We start from the raw sequence: 24,867 nt of genomic DNA, 5'->3' as shown, positions 1-24,867 counted from the left end.
AGTAATTTGGAATTAAGTAAAAGTAATTTTTTCCCATCTGAAGAATAAAATTGAGTCAACAGAATTTTTTTACTTCTCTTATTTATCCCAAAATGCTTCTGAATGCATCAGATCCTCCATTACTTAAAATCTAGTAACTGATTTAACTCAAAAATAATATTTAGTATGTTTTTGGTATCAATATGTCACAGTATTATACAAAAATAGCTCTATTTCTTTCAGGAACTCAACTGAGAAACACATTTTAGAATCTCTGTTCTAGGTTGTATCAAACATATAATTAGGCAAGATTCTTTGCCTGGACTTAAGAACAGAGAAATCAATTCCCGCCCCCGTTCCTCCCATGAAATATATACTTTCCACTTTACCAAGTAAAACTAGCCTGTTAACAAAATTATCAAGGTTAAAGAGACAAAATGATACAACTCCTAACAGAATCAAATCTCACTTCTTCTTGTAGTTTCTTTAACTCCTGCTTATAGTCCATGGCCATCTCCTGCTTGACTTTTTCATTTTCTTCTACCTGTTGACGCAACATTCCAACCTACAAGTAGACAGGTGGTAGCATTGTTCATTATTAGCATTGAAACAATATCCCTGAAACATAAAAATAGAAAATAACCTTTGTACTTATTTGTAAACACAAATTCTCAATTGTATATGATATTACCCCACTTCTCAGTTAAGTCAAGTATCTAATTACTTAATGATCCATAACACTGCCAAGAAAAATTGAAAACAACTGTTCTGTTCTATTTCTAGGTTTAGATGAAAACTTGCTCTCACTGTCTGATTTATTCTCCCTAACCCTTTTCATAAAAAGAAAAAAAAAAATACATAAAAAAATTAAGAGATACAAAGTTATAAGAGCCTTGGAAACTAAGAATATTGAACAAACAAAAAATCTGAGACATCAAGAATAAGTTTTCTAAATCAAAATGCAAAATTGTAATGTCAGACAGAAAAGATAGTTGGAGACTTGCACCTGCTTTACCATGTATCCCAGTTCAGAGAAATCAGTTCTACAAACCAGAGCAAGGACATTATCCTAACCCATTTCAAATGGTTTGATACCCGCCACAGCTAGTTCATGCCCAGCCATCACCCCCATCAATATCCATCTATGTTTCTTGACCTCTCTTCCAGTTAGAATTTCATCTAAGTGAGGACGGAGAGGAAGAATGAGGATCAGGAGTAATTTCAAATATGATATAGAATGGTAATTTTTTAAAAAATCTTAAAAGTTCTCATCACAAAAAAAATTGTTACTATGTATGATGGTGAGATTAAGCAGACTTACTGCAGTGATTGTTTTGCAATTTATACAAATATTGAATCATTACATTGTACACCTGAAACTAATATAACATTATAGCTCAATTATACTTCAGTTTAAAAAAAAGAAAAGAAAAAATTCTTATAAGAACAAAAAGTTAATGCAATTCCAATGAAAAAACTCTAGGATTTTTTTTTAACTTGAAAAAGGTGTTCTGAAGTTCAAACTAGAAGAATGATTAAATGTAGCTAATAAAATAGAAAAGATAAAACTACTCTTTAATAAAGATCTAAGTGAATATTTACTGGATTGCTGGGGTAGGACAAAACTTTCTGAGCTTAAAACTGAGTCATTTAAAAAGAATAGATTTGACTATGTAAACATGCAAAACTTCTATATTTTTTAAAACCCCATAAAGTTAAAAAGCAAATAAACTGAGAAAAACATTTATAAATATATTTCAAAGGATTTTTAACTTTTAGGTATTTTCTTCTAACTTGTTTCCACTATGTTCGGAGACCATACTCTGAGCGTTGAGACTTACTTTCCGGCCCAGAAAATGGTCAGTTTTGGAAGGAGTTCTGTTTGTGTTAGAAAAGAACGTGTACTCCACAGTCCTCTTGTGCAATGTTCTGTATGTATAACTTAGGCCAAGTCTATATCCTTACTGATGTTTGTCTCTTGTTCCATCAGTTACTAAGAAAAGCAGGTTAAAATCCCCAGCTACAACTGTCACTTATTCTATTTCTCCTTGTAGTTCTGCGTCTTTTTCCATACAGATAAAGGAGAAAGAAAGAAATTTCTTTTAAGACTGTTTTATTAGATACTTACAAATTTAGTAGGGGGTTTTCTGTCTTAGTTTGAGTTCCCCCAAAACATAGCCTGAGACTTGGACTTCGGGGCAAGTAATTAGAAGTGATCCCAGTTAGCACAGTGGGGAAATGAAAAGAGAGACCCAGGGAAGGAATAAAGAGGTGTGTTAGTGAGTGGATTTCTGCAGTTCAGCAGCTGCGGCTAAATCACACTTGGGAACTCACCAGGGAACCAGACAGAACGTGTTTCAGAATTGTCCCTCTATCTAAAGGATGGTAAGCTGGAGAATTTATGCACAGATTCCAGTTCCTCCACTGCTTAAAAGTTGCCCTGTGAGTGTTAACATCCCCACACTTCCAAGGCTCCAGAGAGAGAAGCCCAGTGTAGTGAGATGCTGGCAGTGCACAGGAGATGCATAATAGCCAAGATGAAATCAGGAGGCAAAGAAGATGTGGTACTGGCCACAAAGAATGTCTGCTGCAGTTATATGTACTGAAATTTCGTACTTTATAATTATGAAGGATTTCTCTTCACCTGAGTAATGTTCATTGCTTCTGCTTCAAGTATACTTTTTCTAATATGAATATACCTATATAATATTTCTATTCAAAGTGTTTACATGAAATATAATTTTATTTTACCTTTTACTTTCAACTTTGTACCTTTGTACCTTTGTAAACCCCAAATAATGGAGTTTAATTATTTTTATCCAGTTGGACAATTTTTATCTTCTTATTGAGCCATTTAGTGCATTTACATTGAATGGACCTATTCAGATTTAAATCTCTATCTTGAGTGTTATTTGTACTTAATAAACTCTATGTTCCTTTTTCTCTCCTTTCTTGCCTTCTTTGGAACTGATAACGTCTTATTTCATTTTTCTCCTATAGCTTGGAAGATACATACTCTGTTAACATGTTAATGTGTATTTTTAATGGTTCTCTCAAGATTAAAACGTGTCTATGATTGAACAAATCTAATGTTAATTAGTAGATTTACCAATTCCCAGGCAACCCAAGGACTATAGAAATACTTTAATTCCATTTATCCCAAACCTGACTTAAATGCCATCATAATCCTACATATGTTTAACTGAAAAGGTTATTGTTGTTATATCAGTCAATATTCACTTAGCTTTACCCACATATTTACTACTTCCTTTCATTTCTTCCTTAATCTCTTAAGCTTCCATCTGGGGTCACTTTCCCTCTGCCTGAAGAACATTCTTTAGTATTTCCTTGGTGCAGGTCTGTCAGTGACAAGTTCTCTCAATTTTTGTTGATTTGAAAATATCTTCCTTTCATTTTTATTCTGGGTATAGATTTCTGGTTTGGCAGGGGAAACAAGTCATTTCTTTGTAGATAACATTCTATTGTCTTCTGGCTTTCACTGTTCTAGCTGACAAGTCAACTGTTAGGAACTGTTTGTAGATAATGTCTTTTTATCTTGGAAGATAATCTTTTTGGTTTTATTTTTTTCTTTGTTTTTCAGATTTCTACTTTGTCTTTAGTTTTCAATCTAGGTAAATATTTCTTATATTTTGCTTGAGATTATTGGATTTCTTAAATACAAGTTCTTCCTTACTTTTGGCAAAACCTCAGCCAACTTATCTTCAAATATTGCTTCTGCCCATTTCCTCTTTTTTCTCCTTCAGAGATTCAAAAGCAGTCATACTAGACCTTTTCACTGTATCCTCTTTCATTTACTTTCTCTTCTATATTTGCTATCATTTTGTCTACTCTGTATTCTAAACATTTTCTCTTGAGCCATCTTCCAGTTTACTAATTAAGACCTTGGTTTCAATTATTCTATTTCTCAATACTCATTGTGGTTGTTTTTAGTTTCCAATTCTTTCAATTGCTTGATCTAATCTTCTGTCTCTCTGAACACAGTACATATAACTACTGTAAAGTCTAAGCATAATAGTACCCATATCTAGATTTGTCTTGGATCAGTTTCTATAATTTATTGCCCCTCCTTTTTAAAATTGTTGTTGTCTTGTCTTCTTATATGTCTGAGGTTACTATCTCAATGGTTATCAAGCATTATATCTGCAAACTTATTTGAAGAAATAATTCAAGACCCAGAATGGTGATTTTCCTTTCCTTTGGAGAAAATGTAAGTTTGTTTTTTTCCAGGTTCCTAGAAGCCCGAGCACTCCGAGCTGCCTGCGGGGACAGTAGCACTCTAGGATCATCTTAAACTAGTTCAGAGATTTTTTTAACCCTCACCAGAGGACACGCTTAGAAAGAAGAAGGGCGAGATGGAGAGGGAAAGATAAACATCAACTGGTTGCCTTCCATACATGCTCCAACCAGGGACCGAATCCAAAACCAGGTAGGTGTCCTGACCCGAAATTGAACCAGCAACCTCTAGGTGTACGGGAAGATGCTGGGACAGAGAGTCTGCACTTTGGTAGCAGTTTGAAGAGGACCTGTTCTACATCTGGCCCATTCTTACTCCTTTCAGGTTTCCGACTGAAAATGAGGAAGGATTCAGAGCCACCTTAGACATCAAATCCTTTATTTTCCTAACCCCTTGAAATTATTTAAAAAACCGATTCAGTCTCTATCCTCTCAACTGCCTTCTCTAGTTTCAGCTAATAATTGCCTCAAACCCTGGAACTCACCTCTGTGGACCTCTAGACCAGCCTAGACCTGGCCTTCACTATCTTGTGAGCACTCTACTTCAAGCAGTTGTTTTTTTTTAATCTAACGTACTTGTCCTCAGAAGGTGAACTGGCCCAAATTGCCTAGTCTGCCATTATCAAATGTTCAAGTCTGAAAGATTCACATTTAACTAAAAACATCCCGAGTGAAATTTGCTTCTCAAGCAGAATTCTACAATCAAACTTTCAATCAGATGTGAAAAGAGAATAAAGATATCTTCAGATATATAAAAGTATGTTCTACCAAAATGAAGAAATGTATAAAAGCTCCAGAATAATAATGAAGAGAGTTTCCAAGATGAAGCTATACTGCTAGTCTAGAGAGTCACTTAATCATATTTGAGAATGGCAACTCAAAAAGAAGGAAAATACTTTACCTGATATGCCTGAAAACACTAAGACTTACATTTGTATCAGAGAATTTGGGAAGAATCAATGATAGGTTCATTTTTAAAAAGCAAATGAAAATGAGACAATTATTAATTCCCAGAAAACAAAAAATTATACAAGAAGTAGTTTAATTATCATTATCTGACTCAGCTGTGAGTAATATTTACACCATCTTCATGACGTAAATACTGAATACTGAGCTTAACCAAAAATTAAGACATACGATCCTGGCAGGATGAGGAAGTGGAAATTGCATGGAAGAGAGAAAAACCCTTAATTTTCATAGTAGAAAGTCATTAGATAAATAGCTAAGCCTGAAAACTAGGATATGTGAGTATAAAATGTTACTTAGAAACATGGGGAGAATACAAAAGAAAGAGTTAAAGCTATTGAAATGATTGCTTCAGAGAAGCAGAAATCCCAGGTTCGGGGGTTGGACAGATAATTTCTGTTTTCCTCTATGAGACTTGTAGAATCTTTTTTTTTTTTTTGTATTTATTATACATGGCAAATATAAATATTAAATGAAAAAATATTGTTTAATTTTATTAATGTACCAGGGTCTGGCTAATAGTGGGCACTCAAAATATTTAAATTTCTTAAAAGGTGAAAAAAAAAGGTTAAATGCTGAGAGTGAGGGACGGCATAGATAGAGAAATGGGAGCCAAGGTCTGAAACGGTCATCATGGGTGACAAAAGAGCTGAAATAACTGATTCTAGATACAATTTATAGTTTTCAAAGTGCTTTCTTAAACAGTAACTCAATCTTCACAACAACACTGGGACTTAGGGTTTTCATCCTAATTTTACACATGAAGAAGCAGGCTCAGAGAAGTTAAATTACTTGTTCAAGGCCAATCAGCTGAAAAGAGGCAGAGCCAGGACTCCAAATTCCTTACTCATTTCATTAAGTCTACCTGCTCTGTGGAACATGAGAAGGCAACAGCAGCAGAATGTCCGTGAAAACCAACCCAGTCCCAACAGTATAATCAGAAGTCATAAAGCATCCACTTACAAAACGGCTGTTTATACTAGTACTCCTCCACATATGGATGACCTGCAGACGGGCTGGCGCTAGTCACAACAGCAATCCAGCAGGTACCAGGAGCTTGAGGCAGAATGTAAATCAACTGTGGCACCAAACACACAGTTTAGTGCAAATGACATTTTTCTATAGCAAAACCTTCTATGAAGTGAAGGACGAAATGCACTGGTTGACATTCTGCTGCAAGATTTTGATCTCATCATGGGCCCATCACCTGAGCAGCACTGGTTTATACCACAGGACTAACTGCTTCTAAGATGGCAAACAGATACGAATGAAAAAAACTTGCAGCCCTATTTTCTAGTTCTTATGTCATTTACTCTTCCAAGTAGAATATGAACATGGTGTTGCCAACACAATTTATTTTTAATTCTCACCTCAGGATATGTTTATTGATTTTTTTTTTCTTTTGAGAGAGAGTGGGGTGGGGGAAGGAGGGAGAGAGAAACATCAACATGAGAGAAACATCTATCTGTTGCCTCCTGCATGGATCAAATCTGCAGCCTAGGTATGTGCCCTGACCAGGAGTCCAACCCGAAGCCTTCTGGGTATGTGACAACGCTCTAACCAATTGAGCCACTGGCTAGGGCTCAACACAATTTCACAAACTATGGAACAGATTCCCATTACTAGTTTTTGGTAAAAGCACTTTAGTTCTAGAAAATTAATCTACTTTAAGCAGCCCATTCAATGAAGCGGCAAATTGACCAGACAGCTACAATTCTAAATTTCTTTTATGTGCCAGGACAAACCTGTAATCTTCAAATTCTTAACATGGAACCTATAATTTCTCTTTACGGTATTAAAAAATAGCAATAATGCCCTTGACATCCAAACTAAGCTACAGAATTAAGTTCAAACAGCCTCAAAGTGACTAAATGTTCTCATAATCACACACACAGGAATTTCTTTCATGGGTTTATACCACAATAAATGACTTGGAGATATATATACACAGAGTGGGGCTTGGGACCAGTGTTTCTCTACAACTCTTCTAATCCTTCTGAGATTGCCATCCATGCCAGAAATTCAGAGGCAATTCTTGCATTTACATAAATGCTTTCTGCTTCCCTTCCAATAGTCAGTGGACTTTTACTGTACCAGCTAACAGCAAATATTAAACTTTTCCCCCAAACCACCAAAAACTGTGGGTGGTGAGATTCTGAGTAATTTTTATTTTCCTTTGTTCTTTCTTTTCCCCTAATTTTGAACAGGGGCAAATATAATTTTTTTAAAAAAGGGTTTTCTGAATTTTGTTTTAGATCTAATCAAAAGAGGCAAATTATTGAATTCTGGGCTTACTTTTTCAAGCTAGGCATACAGTGAGACCATAAACAATGTTCACTAAATTCAGTGAATGTTAAATACAGACATATAGTATGGAGGTTATACAAAGATCATGTGACACAATTCACATTTTCATAAAGAAGTTATATATGTATTTATTATATGTGACCAAAGTAACAAGACCATTGAAATAAATATTAATATTTTTGGGTATTTTCACAATGAATTTTTCTTCTAAAAGAAACCACTAGAATTACAAGACAACATAGAAACTAAAGACACAAAAATGCTTTCTTCAACAAATATTTAAGAAATATCTTTAATGTCAAAATATCAAAAAGAGGAATAAATCAACTGCTTTACCTCTTTGTGTTTCATATCCAACTGACTCCTAAGAGACTTAAGTTCCTGCTCACGGATGTCCAAGCACGTTTCTAAAGCATGTGTCTGCCCTTCCCATTCAGACTTTTTATGAGCCACCATTATGTCAATCTGTTTCATGAGCTCCTGCAGTTCTGCTTCACAGGATGTCAAAAATCCCCTATAAGTAAGAACAGACCCTTAACACAGACATGTCAGAGTGGCTTTTCATCTTTCAGATGCAAAAATATAGCAGATATAAACCTACCTGGGGGGAAACAATGCCAATAAATAAATTATCAGAAGCAAAGGACAGGACTTCTGAGCTTTTCCTTTTAATGTTCATATTAAGGTGATGACTTATCCCACAAAATATTTTATCTTCCTCTAACAGCCAACCTAAAGCCTAAGTTTTGGGGTCAAAGACAAAATTGATGTTTTGAGTCTGGCTTGTAAGTTAGACTTTGACAACCAACAACTAGCACTTCTGTAATATTTTAGGGACGCTTTCAGGAAGAATCCCGGCCAGCTTATGTCACAGTCTCAGCTAGTCAAAATAAAAAGCTTTGGAAGCAGCTAGGCTATTGGGAAAATGATAATACATTTTTAAGAGCTGTTTCAAGAAAGTCGTCCTTGAGTCAGACTTACTTCAATTATTTTTCCCACCTTATTAGAAACCTGCTGCAACCTATCTGATTATCGTAAACTTACTGATGTCCTGCAAAGTTTCAGGAGACGACAGATATTTCAGAGTTGGAGACAGAAGTGGACACAGATGTAAGGGATGTAAAAAGGCTTCCAAGAGTGGTCAGAGAGAGCCACAACTACTAAGGCTTAAATACTTTTTTAAAAAACATTGCTCTTAGTGTCACAAAACCTCTGTACTTCTACTTTTGCTTTTTAAGAGTAGAAAATGTAAAGAGGGATGAAGGCAAGCGTCCAGCTTCACAAGGCTGCGATGAGGCCAACATCCCAGAGAGACGCTCTTCACAAACAACACAAATCAGCTTAGCTTTGGTTCAACGCTTTTGCTTCTGTATCCAAAGCACAAAATGGTCAGAGGCAGCACTCAAATACGCTGCTTAAATTCAGTGAGACGCTTAAGGTCAAAAGCAAACTTACCCATCATGCCCCCGATTTTGTATTCCTTCCAACAAAGCCTCCATCGCCAAATCCCCTTTGTTTTGGCAACTGGAAAAGGAAAAATATCAGTCAGGAGAAAATTCATTTTTTAAGTTCTAACATTCCAACTGACAAGAATGTGAATGAACACATACAAATAACAATGAGAAAATGCAGTGCTTCTTACGATGACTGTAGGGGCATATAACTTCCAAAAATATTAGGACAAAATACATTCAGACTAAAACAAAATGATTTAAAGGGATCTAACTGCTGTTGACACTCTCCCTGCATGCCTGAAATCAAATGCCTCATTGTTGTATGCCTACTTTCTAACGTAAGAGTGGGCCAGAGGTGGAGGTGGGATGCTGGAATCAGAGGGACACTGACATAAACCCCCATGCATAAGAAATTAGGGGTCACACACGGCAAGAGAAAAGGTGTAGCTTGGGGGGGGCGGGTTGAGATATTATAAACAGGTTCAATGCCCTGAGCTTGAACTCCCTGGTCCATCACAGGATAGCCTCCTCAACCTCAGGAGGACAAACCCTGGCAGCTTCCTAGAAGACCCTCCCTCCCCTGAAAGCTGCCCTCCTCCACACTTCATCCTTCCTAGTCCTTAACAGGTTCTTCACAGTGGAATACATCCTTTTCCTTACGGTCCATCCCGCAAGGACAGAAAGCCAATGTTATTCATCCCTGCAGCTCCAGAGCTTAGTGTAGCATTTCAACAGGGCATGTGCTAGATGCTTTGGGCTGAACTTACGTCAGTTCCCCTCCCTTTTACCCATCCCCCTATGCAAAGTGGTCATAGCTGGAGAACTAGAGAAGGGCCGGGTAGAGAAAGAAGGGAAGGGAAACAGAAGAGACTGTCATAGAAAGAGAAAGATACCATAAAGAAAGATGAGGAGAGAGGAAAGACCGCCCTTAATTTCAGAAGTGCCCATGATTAGTAATACCTCTTGTAGGTTTTTCCCTACTATCACAAATCTTCAAAATATTAGTCATGTGAAATCACTTCTCACCCCTGAAATAATGCTTTTTTCTTAAACCTTCAAAGACTCAGTCCTGAGTTAATCTTTTAGTTCATTGGTTCTCAATCTTCTGGCCCTTTAAATACAGTTCCTCATGCTGTGACTCAAACATAAAATTATTTTCGTTGCTACTTCATAACTGTAATGTTGCTACTTTTATGAATCGTAATGTAAATATCTGATATGCAGGATGGTCTTAGGCGACACCTGTGAAAGGGTTGTTCGACTGCCAAAGGGGTCTCGACCCATAGGTTGAGAACCGCTGCTTTAGTTAATTCCAAAATATTGTGGTGTGGAGGTTTTGCCTCTTTGTCCTAATGCCCTGTTTAAAAATTCTATTTCTCTAAGGATTCTTTCATTCAACAAAGAATTCAATGGTGCATTAACCACTAGATATATAGTGATGAAAGATATGGCCCTTTTCAAGGAATTAATAATCCTGTATGGAAAGAAAAAAAATGACCAAAAATGTTCTTTCCCCAGAATGAAAATGTAGAGTCAGAGGAATTCTCCTGAAAGCACAGAGGAGAATGAGAAAAGTGGAAAATACGGCCACTGTGTTATTTGCATCTACTTCTAAAGTTCTATCAGGAGTGTTAAACTATTCATACATAAATACGACAGAGAGCATTTTTTCTAGTTGGCTTGTCCTTCATTAGACAAAATAAAAACCTAGAGAGAAAGGTTTTCATGTTCTACTCTACTTTCTTTCAAACTATGATATGGTCAATTACCATACAGCCCAGATTCCCACTCTAGGGAACTGAGAGGCAGGGCAGGCTTCACCCAGTTCCATGCAGATGAAAACCCAGGATGCAATCCTGCTCTGCAACTATCTAGCTGTGTCCCTGGACTTCAGTTTTTGCATCTGTAAAATGAGGACTCTGAACTATAATCTCCAAGGTTTCTTCCAGCTTTTCCATGGGATTCTAGTAGCCAGTTAAATGTTCCGGGTAACTAGCTTCCTCCTGATAACTAGACATGGTTATTTATTAAATATGTAGGAAAGTGCTATTACTCAAAATTATCATCAGTAAAATTACATTTAGTTAGATCATGCTATTCTTAAACATTAATATACTTAGTAATATATATATTAATAATACACATTTAGTAATATAAATACATTGATATATTTTCTGGGTGACATTACTTTATAATTAGCAATATTTATAATAGCAAAAAGTCAACACATATGTACCAACTGTTTTTGCCTTGTATATATTATCTAATTCTTCACAACACTCATAAAAGACAGATACTATTACTCTGATGAAACTGAGACCTCGAGGGTTAAATAACTTGACTGGTAAACTACAAATTATAGTCCTAGGATTCAAACATAGGCAGTGTGACTGCTGAGTCTCAGCCAATGTACAATATTATGTATTCTACAGTATTCCAGATCTTAAAATACCTTCATATCTTCTTTTGGTTCAATAGAGTCTTCTCGGCAATAAACAAAATCAAACCAAATCAAAAAGTCTGAATACAGGAAAAAATATAAACTAAGTATGACATCACTATCATGGCCACCAGGTGGCAGCAGCACAATAGTGAAAATAGTCCACATGAGGAGGAAAAGTGCTATTTCAGAATTCAAAATAATGGTCTAAGACAGTGGTCGGCAAACTCATTAGTCAACAGAGCCAAATATCAACAGTACAACGATTGAAAGTCTTTTGAGAGCCAAATTTTTAAATTCAAACTATATAGGTAGCTACATTGTTATTAACTTAATTAGGATACTCCTAAGGCTTAGGAAGAGCCACACTCAAGGGGCCAAAAAGCCGTATGTGGCTCGCGAGTCACAGTTTGCTGACCACGGGTCTAAGTCAAAGAGATCCTTCTTTTTAAAGGTGGGGGTAGGTTGTGAGGGGGAGCAGCAGCATTCTCCGTGTAAAATAATCTTACTAACGTATAATTATGTTTCTTTAACAATACCTTCACCAATCTGCTTGAGTAGCAGTCAACACCATCTATTCTCATTCCTTAGGATCAGGTAAACAGCAAGGATTTAGATTTTCTGAGGACTTTTCTCATTTCAGTTTCTCATAGCTATATCACTACTTTCTTTCCTGACCAATCTGGCACTCATTCAACTCTAGGCACTATGTCACTTTGCTTTCTACTTTGCCTGTGCCATGTGATAATTATGTAAAGTTAACTATTTTTTGTTCATAATATTAAATACAAATTTAAGTAATTACTGTTTGGTAATCTGCCACTCCTGGCCACTAACATAAAATGCTAATGTGGTTCAATGGAAACTGTATAGCTCTACAATTATTGCACGGCAATCTTAGTCATTTCTACATTTATAGCAAGACATCAACAAACAAAAGTTATTAATTAAAACTATCCTTTGAAATCAAAGCTGTTTTAAATCAGTGAAATCTGGGATAGCATGATTAAAGGAAATACAAGCTTTTTCACCAAGTCTGGAAAGCAGACTTTCACTTTTAATCTTAAGGGGAATAATCCAAATAGGATAACTGATAATGGGCAAATCCTTGAAATTCATTAACATATTTCTGGGAATTTAAGAGCTAGAAAGGATCTGAGACCTCCAATTTAACCTCTTCATTTTACAGATCAGGAAAAATATCTAGGGTATATGGCCAAGATAAAATTATTTACAAAATGGGACACAGGAAGAAAAAAGTTCTGGGTGGAATTATAAATAAATGTGTACTAAAAGAAGGGACATGTGTACCCATCAACTCTCATTTAAAGATGGATATAATGCTCTGTCCCTTACCTGCCTTGGTGTTACTATGATTATAAAGATGGATGGCTCTGTCAGATATATTATGGCTGCTCCAAAAAAAATCAATAATTTATAATTTACCACTGCCCAGAAAGGTCCCTACTTATTAAACTTAAGGTGGGGATTCGGGGGGAGGTGGGGGCTGCACAGGGGGAATCAGCAGATAAAGTATCAAAGAAATTTTCCAAAATAAAAGTGTAAAACACTGTTTACACTGTGACTCAAAATCTAGAAAGAATAAGAGGAAAGGCTGAGAAATCGGAGTAAATAAAAATACATTTTGCCCTGGCCGGTTTGGCTCAGTGGATAGAGTGTTAGCCTGTGGACTGAAGGGTCCCAGGTTCAATTCCAGTCAAGGGCACATGCCTGGATTGCAGGCTCAATCTTCAGTAAACGGGGTGCAGGAGGCAGCCAATCAATGATCCTCTCTCATCACTGATGTTTCTATCTCTCCCTCTCCCTTCTTCTCTGAAATCAATAAAAATATGGTGTTTAAAAAATACATTTTTTTCATGGGAAAAATGCCATAAGCAAAGTTAAAAGACAAATGACAACAGTATTTGAAAGTTTTATCATAAAGGCTTAATTATTCAAATATACAGAGAACCTAAAATGGGGGGGGAGAGGAAGAAATCTATAGAAAAATGGGCAGAAGACAAATGACCTTAAACATATGAAAAGATGCTTGACCTTGCTCACCAAATTTAAACTACATTGAATTAGCATTTCTTTTGTATTATAGTAACCAAAAAGTAAAAGTTTGACAATACACACTCATGAGGTATGGGAAGATAAGCACCCATGTACATTGCATGTAGGAATATAAAGTGGTACAACTACTATAGAGATTTTGGCAATACCTAAAACCGATATACATGCATTTATTACCCTTTGATCAAAAAATGCCACTCCTAGGAAACTATCCCAAAGACACATTGGCAAAAATACGAAGTCACATATGCACAAGAATATACATTGCACAACTACTTGCAATAGTCGGAAAAAACACAAATGCCTATCAACAGGGAAGTATTTGAATATTCATCCACCAATAAAATACTATGAAGCTGTAAAAAGGGGTAACAATCTCTACATACTTCTGTGGAGGGCTCTACAAGGCATATATTATTAGGTAAAAAAAAAAAAAAAAAAGCAAGATAAAAACAGTATATGTGAAAACCACCTTTTATCTTAGAAGGGAGTGTGTGTGTGTGTGTGTGTGTGTGATGCATTTGTTTACAGGAACAGATAAACCCAAAACTAGTAAATATGATACCTATGAAAAAGGGAGTCAGGTGGAGAAAAGAGGGATGTACTTTGTTTTACAGGTACTTGTTTTGTAGGAACTATGTTAATGGTTTACATATAATAAAACAAATCCAAATGGGGAAAAAGCAAGATTGAAAAACTGAAAACAAAATTAAATAAACCAACTTACCATCTAGATATCAGGTTGACAGCCTAACAATATACCAAATTGTTTCATGTTTTCAAAATGCAATAATTGCACTGTATATATATCCAAAAAAATGGATATATATAGTAAGGATAAAAAAGAACTGCAAAGAAATCCTGAACACTATTCAGGAATCATATTGTTGATAATAAAATCGGTGATGTTAATTTGAAACAGTTATATATAAAATATAGGATAAGAAAAAAGTAATTATGTTAATGACATTAGGTACCAATATTTTTAGCAAAAGAGGAAAAGATACAAATATAAAATCAAATACAGGAAAAACCTATTAAATTGGAAATATCAGTGTGAATTCTCTATATATCTCTTTAAAAAATGTATTTACTAACTCTGGCCACTGTAAACCTAGAACTAATGACCAACCTCGCAGCAAGAGTACCTCTAGCACCCAGACTATGGTCTCTCTATACCATCGCCCACTCAAAGGAACCAGGCTCCTTGGTGGCCAGAAATATATAAATGGGCCAGGAACATGTTTTACCAGAAAATGAGGAAATTATCAGAGACCACGAGACACATCAAAGTCTACAGGAGCCAACTTAAAGGGCCCACCACTGGCCAAAAGACGGGACAATTTGAGCATCCAAAAAATAAAAAATGACTGCAAGAGGTTAAAACAGTTTAAATATATTCAAGTCAATTAAGTTCAAGATGATTTTTTAAAAGGCAAAAACCCTCATGGTTACCTTTGGAGGTCGTTAGGCCACCAACTCATTACTGTAGTCTGAAAATAGAGGGAAAGAATTAAGCATTTTTCTTGCCTCTCCTGTACAAGTTGTGTTTCAAACAACTGATGGTAGTCAAATAGCTGGTGGGAGAAAGTTCTTCATGAAAGATTTCCAGCTAATAAATACTGAAGGAATGATAGAATTGTAAAATCACCACATTAAACTCCTGATATAATAATGGATGTAGGCAATCTAAATCCATGAGAAGACTTCCCTTTTAAGGGAAAGGCTCACAGGGAATTTCATGATGAATGGATGGGGCTGACAACACTTGAACCCACTATGCTGCTCAATCTTAACATCACAAAGAGGGACAATTCCTTGTGTGCCTCTCTAATAATTAATGCAACAGGAAGTGTACTGCACCAAAGGACATCGCCTTGCTCCCCCCACTTCTAGCTTCCTCCCTTGTGCCCCCCCTTCCTGCTCCAACCAAAAAAAAAAAAAAAAAAAAAAAATCAAGGTTGAATCTGATCAAACTTCTAGATCAGTGCTGTTAAACAGATATTTCTGCAATCATGGAAACATTTTTTATCTACACCAAACAGTAGCCACAAGGCACCTGTGACTACAGGTCCTTGAAATGTGGCTAATGTGACTAGGGAACTGAATTTTTGGTTTTATTTCATTTTAATTCATTTAAATAGCCACAGCTGGCTGGTGAGTACTATAGTGGACAGTACAATTCTAGATCTACTAGTTTAATGACAATAAAGGAAACAGATGTACATGTTAATACAGATGTAATTAGCTAAATCTAGAATGTTAAGGGGAAGGGGAGGCAAGGGAACGGCTAGATTTAAAAGCTTTAAAAGGTGTATCAATCAAATGCAACATGTGGATTTCCATGGGATTTTTGACCCAAACAAGTTAATTATAAAAAGACGTTTAAGGGACAGGGGAAATCTGAACCCAGACTGAATACTGACATTATGGAATTTTTATTAATTTTCATAGGTGGATGACAGTACTGTGGTTTTGCAAAACTGAAAAACATAAGCCTAGCTCTTGGAGAGAAGAAAAAACACAACCCTAACATAAAAAAAAAAAAAAAAAAAAAAAATCAGTGTCTGAAATCAATAACAAGTTGACGTTTTTTTTTAGAGTAGGAAGCTCTGAGAGTGGACTACATCGGCCACCTCTACTACGGGCAACAGGAAGGACCAAGCAGTCATCCTTTCAGTGGGAGGAAAATGGAATCAGTACAATTGACATACACAATTATAATTTTTAAAACCTGAATCTACATACATTTTAAAGGGCAGTGAGTGTGACAATGTTTATAAAGCTTTAACACATTTTACATTGTCTTTATTATGACACGAGAGGCCCGCTGCATGAAATTCGTGCACAGGTTGGGTCCCTAGGCCTGGCCAGCAATCCCGCTGCCAGCTGCCCGCGGGCCTTCCTTCGCACCACCCCCTGGTGGTCAGTGCACATCATAGTGAGCGAACTCCCGGTCTCAGGGTGGAACTCCTGAGGGGACACTTTGCATATTAGCCTTTTATATATAGAAATTATATTGATCACTGATAATATACAAAGGACAAGGTCAGGATAAAAGTCAATCTAAAGGTTCCAAATCTACATTCCACGTAATAAAATAATGCACTTTACTACATCTTTAAGCTACAGCTATAAATCTAAACGTTACTATTTGAAGGTAACGTGTGGCTGATGATTGTTATGATTTCCTTTTATCTATAAAATTAAGTGCAAGCATGTGGGGAACTGTGAAACTATAGGGTACCTTCCCTATAACCCTGATTTATTAAAAGGAATAACACTTTAAAAAGTTTCAGGAATCAGATGTAAGGCTCAAGAAAAACGACTTTGTGCAAATAAGTGTACTGCAACTAAAATGAAGACTAGTCACCGAATTCTCGCTCATCTTCTCTCTGCGACATCTTCATTATTAGAGTGTCCCTAGGGCACCATCCCCGTCACACCCTCAGTCATCACTGACTTCCCAGCCATGATTTGCATGGAGCAATCCACCGTTCAAGGTTCCCCCACTTCAGACCCTCCTGTACTAACATTCATGTTTTTAAACGAATCCACTTGTTTTAAATGGCTAACCCTCCCACCGTAGGCGAAACGGCATCACCTGCCCCGAATCACAACAACGCCAGCAGCAAGCTGACCAACCACACAGGGCAGACGAGGCAGGAGGGTCAGTGCGGGGGAGCCCAGGGCTCGGGAGCAGCTCGCCCACCCCGTCCCCCGCCGGCCCGGCCTCGGGGAAGGGCTGACCACCTGGCTGGCCCGGACAGCGCGCCCGGCGAGGCCATGTCCGCCTCCGCGGGTCCGCCGGCCGTACGCGGGGAGGCCGAGGGGCGGGGCGCCGGGGCGAGCCCGGGGCGGGGCAGGCGGGCCTGACGGCCTGCGGGCTGCCGCGGAGGCCAGCCCCGGGCCATAGACCCGCGCGGCCGAGGGCCCCGCCGCGGCCAGGGCCGCCTCCGGACTAGGACACGCCCGCCCTTCGCCCATCCTCCGAGCGCACATGCGGTTAGGGGGCCGCCGCGCGCGCGCGCGCGCCCGAGTCTTCCCGCCGTTACCTTCGGCCGGGCGCGCGCGCGTCACGCCCAACCTGACGTCCAGCCTCCGCCGTCCGCACGCTTGTTCCGCCCCGTGCCCCCCTACTTTTAATGGAACAACCTTCTTCCTGACCTCCCCGCCGTGCAAGCAAATGGGCTCGTCCACATCCGGGGCCCAGAGGAAGAGGCGTGCCGGTCACGTGGTGCAGCGCCGGGTTGGTAAGGGTTTCCCGCGCCCCTAGCCTTGCTTTTGGAGAGCGGGAACGAGCTCGTTCCTCAGCGTCACACTTCCCCTCCACTCCCATCGGCCGAGGCCGCTGTCTTCACCTCGTCCTCCTCCTCACTGCCCTTACCGCTGGCCAGGTCGGGTAGAAAGGGGCTTGCGTGGTGGGCCGGGACCTGTACCTCCCCCGCCTCCACTTTTGGTCTATCCAGCCCGAAGCCGGAAGTGGGTGCTGTGGGCGGCCCCACACAGCCGTACCGATGGTGGTGGCCTGCGAGGGTCATTTCTAGCAAGGGAAAAGCCCTTCTTGCTTTGATCGTGTCACTGAGTATTTATAAAACACAGAGATGGATAAAACGTGCCCCTGCCCCGGCGAACGCACGCACCGAGTGTCTGGGAAGTGTGTGGAACCGGCGGTGTGACCAGCTCCCAATCGGGGACCACTCTGCGCACTGGGAGCTGGGACCTGCACAGGAGGGGGCGCTGTGCTCTGCCGGGGGGCTTGCAGAAGGCCTTCTGCAGGAACCAAGTTTTTTAGAGCAGCTGGGGGGAAAAGAAAGGAACGAGCATTTCGGGATCGGGACAACCACACGTGTAAGTTTGTTCAGGAAACTGGTAGTGGTTCATTCTGCCCAGTGTAGCAAGGGCTTGGGACAGGGGCCGCGTCCTGGACGCAGTGCCTGCCTCGATGCTTTCCAGCCCCTTAAGGAAACACCTTAGCTCCTTACTCTAGAAATGGGGTGTTGACCCGGGTGATCTTAGGCCCACGTTGAGTTTGAAAGGAAAAGTACAGGTTAGTGATGGGGGATAGAGGCTTTGAAGTGTAGAGGACGGACAGTAGGATAGGCTTAGAGGTGTTGGAAAGAGTGACAGGTGAAAAAAGATTGAGGCCAAATAGGGGAAAGATGTGTTGAGTCACTGTTACAAAATGTACACATTAACAGTTGGAGGTGATAATCCCTGAGCAGTCTGTCACGGAGCCAACCAAGTATGGTTAGTGGATAATAAGAACAAGAAGGAAGTGTTCAAGAGCAGAATGCTGCTGAAGCTGGGGTCATTTGAGAAAAATGTACAAAAAAAGGTAGAATCTTTGTGGGCACCGGGAAGATCATCAGGTTTTGATCAGCAGAGAATAAGGAGGAGGGTATCCCAGAGGCCAGGGCATCAAGGTCAGAGGCGTGGCAGCAGGAAAAAGGGGGGCTCTTGTAATACAGGGACTCCAGAAACATAACTGGAGCTGAGGGTAAGGACCCCCTGTGTGTAAATATTCTAAAGACGCGGTCCTTGTTTTGAGTTATTTACTGGGTAATACTGGATTAATTCTTGTGGGAAACATTAAGACCTCATCTGGTTCACTGGTGCAGAAGTAGCTGGGCTTCAGTTTTGTCTGCATCCTTATCATGGGGGTAAAAACCCTTCCCCTGGTCCCACCTGCACAATTATTTTCCACGTGTCAGGGCAATCTTGCAGTCATACTGTTGGAGACAAGCACAGGCCTACATGAAGGAGGTGGATTCCTCTCCCAAAGTTGGTTTCTTGTATGAGTTTTCATCCTCCTAGAGGTGGGAGTGACTGCGAGTACCTTTGGTGCCATTGACCAGCAGGCCATCAGGGTGTTTTGTAGCAGGGAGCACAATAGAGTGATGCCTGTGATGAAGAATAGCCCAAACTTGGAAACAAGGAACCCAGAGGTACCTTTCCAGGCTGGCGAAAGCTGTGTAGGGAAAAGTAAAAGGGGGGGGGGGGGGGGGGGGGATCAGCATGACAAGTAAGTATCTTGACCAGGCATTAAAGGGCGTGCAGCATTAAGAGTCACCCCAAAGGGAAGGAAAAGCAAGCAGCATGGAGCCCTACCACTAGTGCTCACCTGGAGATGCTGCTTTCAGGGCCCAGCCTGAGTACCACCTTAAGATAGGAGGCCATGTATTTAGAAGCCCAGCTGAGGATTTCTGTCAGGTCTGTGGTTGGTCACTTTGTATAATTCAGTGTTATCATTTAGCTTCTTGGGCTAAGAATGCCAACATTCGAGGCAAGGCAGGTGGTGACTCTTGTAAAAATGGTGCAGGAAACGCTACAGGGACCAGAGAGGAGGCTTGCTTATGAGCCAGGGACTCGCCAAAGGCATCCTGAAAGGGAAAGGTGAATGTGCCAGTGGGGAAAGAAAAGCTGCATTCGAGATGTGCTGTGGCCTTAGAACAGAGGCCCTCAAATGTATTGCCTTCCTGTCACATGCCACTGGTCTGGGCCATGTCCTCTGTTCAGTGTACACTACAAAGCATTTATCAGCTGGAGGGGAAAGAGAAAGGAGGGACTGTGATTACATATAAATAAGTTGTCACCTGACCCAGATGAGAAGACGAGTCTTTCCCAGGCTTATATGTCAGACGACACATCCAAGCTAAGAAACCTGGGGGACCCTAGTGCTGGATTACATCACCTCCTGAGTCTGTGTTTTAGAAATAACCTCTTTGACTGACAGATTTGACAAGATCAGAGCTGCAGGAGAATGGACAGTGAAGTACAGAGAGATGGAAGGATCTTGGATTTGATTGATGATGCTTGGCGAGAAGATAAGCTGCCCTACGAGGATGTGGCAATACCACTGGTAGGCTGTCATTTGTGCTGGGGGGAATGGGTCAGAGGGCCCTGGTAGAGGTAGAATATCAATGGGCAGATAAACTAGTAAGGCAAAGAAATCAAAGCTGTAGAGTCCACTGAATAGAAGCTTCCGGAGAGCATCTAGACCAGCAGTTCTCAACCTGTGGGTCGTGACCCCTTTGGAGGTCGAACAGCCCTTTCACAGGGGTCGCCTAAGACCATTGGAAAACACATATATAATTACATATTGTTTTTGTGATTAATCACTATGCTTTAATTATGTTCAATTTCTAACAATGAGAATACATCCTGCATATCAGATATTTACATTATGATTCATAACAGTAGCAAAATTACAGTTATGAAGTAGCAACAAAAATAATTTTATGGTTAGGGGTCACCACAGCATGAGGAACTGTATTAAAGGGTCGCGGCATTAGGAAGGTTGAGAACCACTGATCTAGACTTTTTACTTAAAGAAAAATGTGGTTCAGAAAGCTGATGTGACCTTAGTTAGGGGTCATTCCAGGACTGGAACCAGGTCTTCTGAGCCTTTTCTGTCAATTACACCAAAGCCAGTAAGCCAGTAAGCCAGATAATGAGGGTTTAATGCATAAGATGGGAAAGAATACAAAGCAGTGCCATATAAGCTATATGGTATTTCTTACTTCCCTACCACTGGCTTGTTGATATTATTAAAAACTCACATGCTTAGAACATACACCTATCCTAAGTTCCCTGGAAAATAATTTAAAAAATCTGGCTTTTCTCCTTTTGCCTTTGGATCAATAGGCTCCTGGAATACACTTGTCTGCTCTCTGTGAAATTGCCCTGCAAAGAGTTTGTTAAACTTATGTAGTAAATTATCTAAAAGCTTAGCTTGTATAAGTGCTTATTAAATATTCTATTTATATCATAGAGGAATGCTTTTCTTTGAAGTATGCCAACTATCCTGACAAGAGCTGTTACTAAGATAGAGCTTACGGATAGACTGCTGCTGCTATTACAGAGAAAGAAAATCTAGCTCAACAATGTTTTCATTTAAGAATAAGAGATGATAATATGTTCAATGAGTAATACACATATCACATAATCACAGCTTATTTCAACTTTAGAAAAATAGTCAAAAGAGAGGGTCATGAGAATTATAGCTGCCATTTAGTGAAAACCAGTTTTATGCCATGGACGGAGGTTGAAATTGGACATACATTATCTCTAATCTTGAAACAGCCTTGCAAGATGGTGCTGTTATCCCCATTTTACAGGAAAGGAATAGGATCAGAGAGGGGAACCTGCCCAGGATTGGGTAGCTGATAAGTTGGACTTCACACCTGGGTCTGTGAGGCTCCAGATCCTGTCCTGTGAACTTCGATTTCTTTCATTCCATAAGTGTGTCTTTGGAAGCCTTGTGTGTGCCAGATTATGTAAACATAAGATACAGTGTCTGCCCCTGCGTGTCTAGGGAGGAAGCACACAAAAACAAAAAATTATTATAATAAGGGTTTTAAGGGGGTTGTCATGAACAGCCACCGTGGTATAGGAAGTGGCTCCTAGTCTAGGAGAAGCCACAGAGAGAAAGTAATGTTTAAGCTGGTCATAAGGGAGGACCAGCAGTTTAGTGGGGGTGGACAAGGGCACTCCAGCAGTGGGGACTGTGCAGAGGCTCAGAGCTTTAAAGTCTTTGAAAGTGAGTGAGGGATGGGGAAATACACTGCCTTTTCATAGAGTAGCTGCAAAGAATTGTGGTCATTTTTACAGTGTACCATAATAGATGGTTGCATTTATGATATTTTGTGTTTGTTTTCCAAGCACATATGCAATTTTATATGTTGGTATTCATTGCCAAGGGACAATCGTGACCAGATTAAAGACATCATTTTAGAACACATACCACAGATGGGATGAAATTAAGCAAAGTTGCCTGCCTCTGAATTAACTAATTCATTAAGCAAGAACTTGTTTATGCTTTGTCAGCTATAACTAATTACTGGAACCAAACTTTCACTTTAAGTTAACGTATATTATTCCTTTACAATAAGTGATAGTTTCTCTCAGCTTGTAGAGCAGGATGTATCTGATTCAAACATGCTTATCATATTATAAATAAATCGTTATATATATATTAAAATAATTCTAAAGGAGAAGAACATATTCATATATTGCAAATTGGAATCCATTGGAAAATCATAAGTCTGGATAGTGAATAACAATTTGCTAACCCTAAAAGAAATGTAAATTCAGATAATTAAAAAGAAATATATTGGTATCAGTGAACTCTGATACCAAGCAGAGTCCTGGTAGTAATACATTTACATTTAAAATATAAGGAAACTTTCTTAAAAGTTCTCACTACACACACAAAAATGGTAACTATGTGAGGTAATGGATGTGCTAACTAGCCTTATTGTGGTAATTATTTCACATTATATGTGTAGCAAATCATGTTGTACACCTTAAACTTGCAGAATGTTATATGTAAATTAAACCTCAATAAAGCTGGGGTAATATATATGGAAATTATTCCACATTCTACACTAAGTGTGGCCCATGGCTTACCATTTTAAGAAAATGCTGGCAGGATATGCATTTGTCATTTGCCCAGCTCCACCACTAGGGGGTAGTCTCATATTATGCTACATTTTCACTGCTCCCACTTAGCTCCATTATAATCTAGGCATGTTGGGTGCAGGGTAGTTTCTTAATACATTTCTTGTGCTTAAGGAATATGCCAGCAAATGTGAGATTTTATTAAGGCAGCCCCTTAATAGAATTTTAAAAAAGACTCTTTTCTGTTTTCCCAGCCATTAACAATAATAGCAAATATTCCTTGAACATGGACGTCCTGCATAGTGCTAAGCACTTGAGCTAAATCACAGTGTTTAGTCTCACGGCAGTCCTAGGAGGTGATGGCTACATTTCTCTTATTTTCAGAGAGGAAACAAAGACTCCAAGGGGTTGAACACCTTGCCTGAGCAACCCAAGCGGTAGAGTGGTGGGCTTGGATCCTGGTAGCTTCCGAAAGCTGTGCCCTTAGCCTCCTGCACAAATGCTAGAGCCATGAGACCATCATTCCTTCTGGAGAGGACCTGAATGATACTTCCTCACACCTTTTTATTCTAGCTCTTTCTTTAGGATACATTTCTGCCAATTATGCTACCTGTCTCTAGGAACTCGGTTTAATTCTACGTGCTCTTGAGTTTTAAGGGGTTTGTTAATGTACAGTGTACTGTCGTCCTGAATATCCACTGTACCTTTTCAGAATGAGCTTCCTGAACCTGAGCAGGACAACGGTGGCACCACAGAATCTGTTAAAGAACAAGAGATGAAGTGGACCGACTTGGCCTTACAGTACCTGCACGAGAACGTCCCCCCTGCAGGAAACTGACGCCTGGCTCCCTTCTCATGGACAAATTTTTTTTTAATACAGAGATACAGAATGTTTTCTATCAGTCTCCTAATTGAAATCTTTTAGTGATCCAACACTCAAAAATGTACACCCACTTAATTTGTGGCGGCAAAGTGCAGTGTGGAAATACCAGAATGGGAAATGGGTTGAGATTTCTCAGGAATGCAGAATATTTGGCTCTTTGAACCTAAAGTTCTTCATTTGCTAGCTTGTGTTTAAACATGTTTGGTTAAACATTTGCCTTTAATTTTGCTTTACTGTCCGAGTTTAACACTTCCCATCTGCTTGTGTGTGTCCTGTGACAGGTGCTTGAAGATATGAGAGGAAAAGGCGAAGGGAGGGAGCCAGGCTAAGGAGAAGGACTAACTTCCCATGTACCCCATTTGGAGACGCAGTCTGAGTGGGTGTGGAGATGTATTAGCCATTCTGAAGCCCATTCACTGACTGCTGGGATGCCTGAGATTCCCGGTGATGTTTTCATACCTTGGATACTTTTATAAATTAAACAATCTGACATTTCCTCTGCTCTCCCCACCACTTTCGATGCTTCTGGAAAGGATCTTCAGCTAGATAGATGAACCACTAGTTTTATCTAGTAATGGGATTTACTTTCTCAGAGCCCTTTGAGATATAACCAGAACACCATGGAGCCAGTATTTAGTTATAAATTGTATGAGAACTTGTACTTTGCAAAACACTTATATTACCTCCTTGGAATTATTTGCCTCCGTGAAGTGGTGTCTGCCTTGTTCTCTGTCTAGATTGTAAACTCTGGGAGGAAGCCCTGGCTTATACTTACGTATCCATCATTGAAAAACTGAAAACACCGAGTAATTGAAATCTCTTCTCATCCTGTTTTCACTGGGTCCTTCTGTTTACCTAGCTCTTAGGAGGAAGAATTAAATCACAAACAAGTAAGCTGATTTGGGGGTTTCAGTAGAAACCTTGTGTAACAACTCTCCTGTGATCCAAACATCCAGGTGCAAGCATGTGTGTGTTCTGTGTGGGAGGCACAGGCTTTGTGCGGGGGAATACAGCAATGAACACAATAAACAGGGCCTCTGCCTTTGTTTAGTAGGATAAACAAGCATTGAACCCGGAGCCATACAAAGTTATAATTTCAAATTGTG

General features: G+C 39.4%; 2 protein-coding genes across 17 annotated transcripts in view; one reads left to right on the top strand and one right to left on the bottom strand.

Annotated features, from left to right (window-relative positions):
* CEP63 (centrosomal protein 63) overlaps nt 1-17,947 on the bottom strand; it is a 42,351-nt gene extending 24,404 nt beyond the window's left edge. For 3 of the 13 annotated variants that reach the window (XM_070433443.1, XM_070433446.1, XM_070433447.1), the window contains exons 1-5: nt 17,230-17,247; nt 14,932-14,969; nt 8,962-9,030; nt 7,843-8,020; nt 449-544 (exon numbers count right to left, since the gene is read on the bottom strand). In XM_070433443.1, the coding sequence (XP_070289544.1) occupies nt 449-544; nt 7,843-8,020; nt 8,962-9,030; nt 14,932-14,960 (372 nt within the window). In that variant the 5' untranslated portion in view covers nt 14,961-14,969; nt 17,230-17,247. Of the gene's footprint in view, nt 1-448; nt 545-7,842; nt 8,022-8,961; nt 9,031-14,931; nt 14,970-17,229; nt 17,310-17,531; nt 17,627-17,837 lie in introns of those variants that run through there. The other 10 variants (XM_070433452.1, XM_070433454.1, XM_070433449.1 and 7 more) reach the window with 9 other exon arrangements.
* On the top strand, nt 17,626-24,454 carry ANAPC13 (anaphase promoting complex subunit 13). 4 transcript variants are annotated; one of them, XM_070433459.1, is made up of 3 exons: nt 17,626-17,729; nt 20,213-20,338; nt 23,591-24,454. In XM_070433459.1, the coding sequence occupies exons 2-3, from the start codon at nt 20,240-20,242 to the stop codon at nt 23,714-23,716; spliced, it is 225 nt and encodes a 74-aa protein (XP_070289560.1). In that variant the 5' UTR covers nt 17,626-17,729; nt 20,213-20,239; the 3' UTR covers nt 23,717-24,454. The 4 variants fall into 4 exon arrangements, with proteins under 4 accessions (XP_070289560.1, XP_070289562.1, XP_070289561.1 ...); XM_070433461.1 differs by having other exon boundaries at nt 17,635-17,725; XM_070433460.1 differs by lacking the exon at nt 17,626-17,729 and adding an exon at nt 17,737-17,873.
* Nucleotides 24,455-24,867: the final 413 nt, after the last annotated feature.

Source organism: Myotis yumanensis, unplaced genomic scaffold (assembly GCF_028538775.1).
Source record: "Myotis yumanensis isolate MYYU_CA2020_CCGP unplaced genomic scaffold, mMyoYum1.0.hap1 SCAF_14, whole genome shotgun sequence".
In the NCBI taxonomy this organism is placed as follows: Eukaryota; Metazoa; Chordata; class Mammalia; order Chiroptera; family Vespertilionidae; genus Myotis; species Myotis yumanensis.
This window is presented reverse-complemented; position numbering and strand designations above follow the sequence as displayed.

What these genes read in the sequence shown, in the direction of transcription:
- ANAPC13 (XM_070433459.1), top strand. Translation starts at nt 20,240, where the DNA reads ATGGACAGTGAAGTACAGAGAGATGGAAGGATCTTGGATTTGATTGAT. An exon ending in AGGATGTGGCAATACCACTG is followed by an intron (nt 20,339 to 23,590) that starts GTAGGCTGTCAT and finishes GTACCTTTTCAG; the next exon opens with AATGAGCTTCCTGAACCTGA.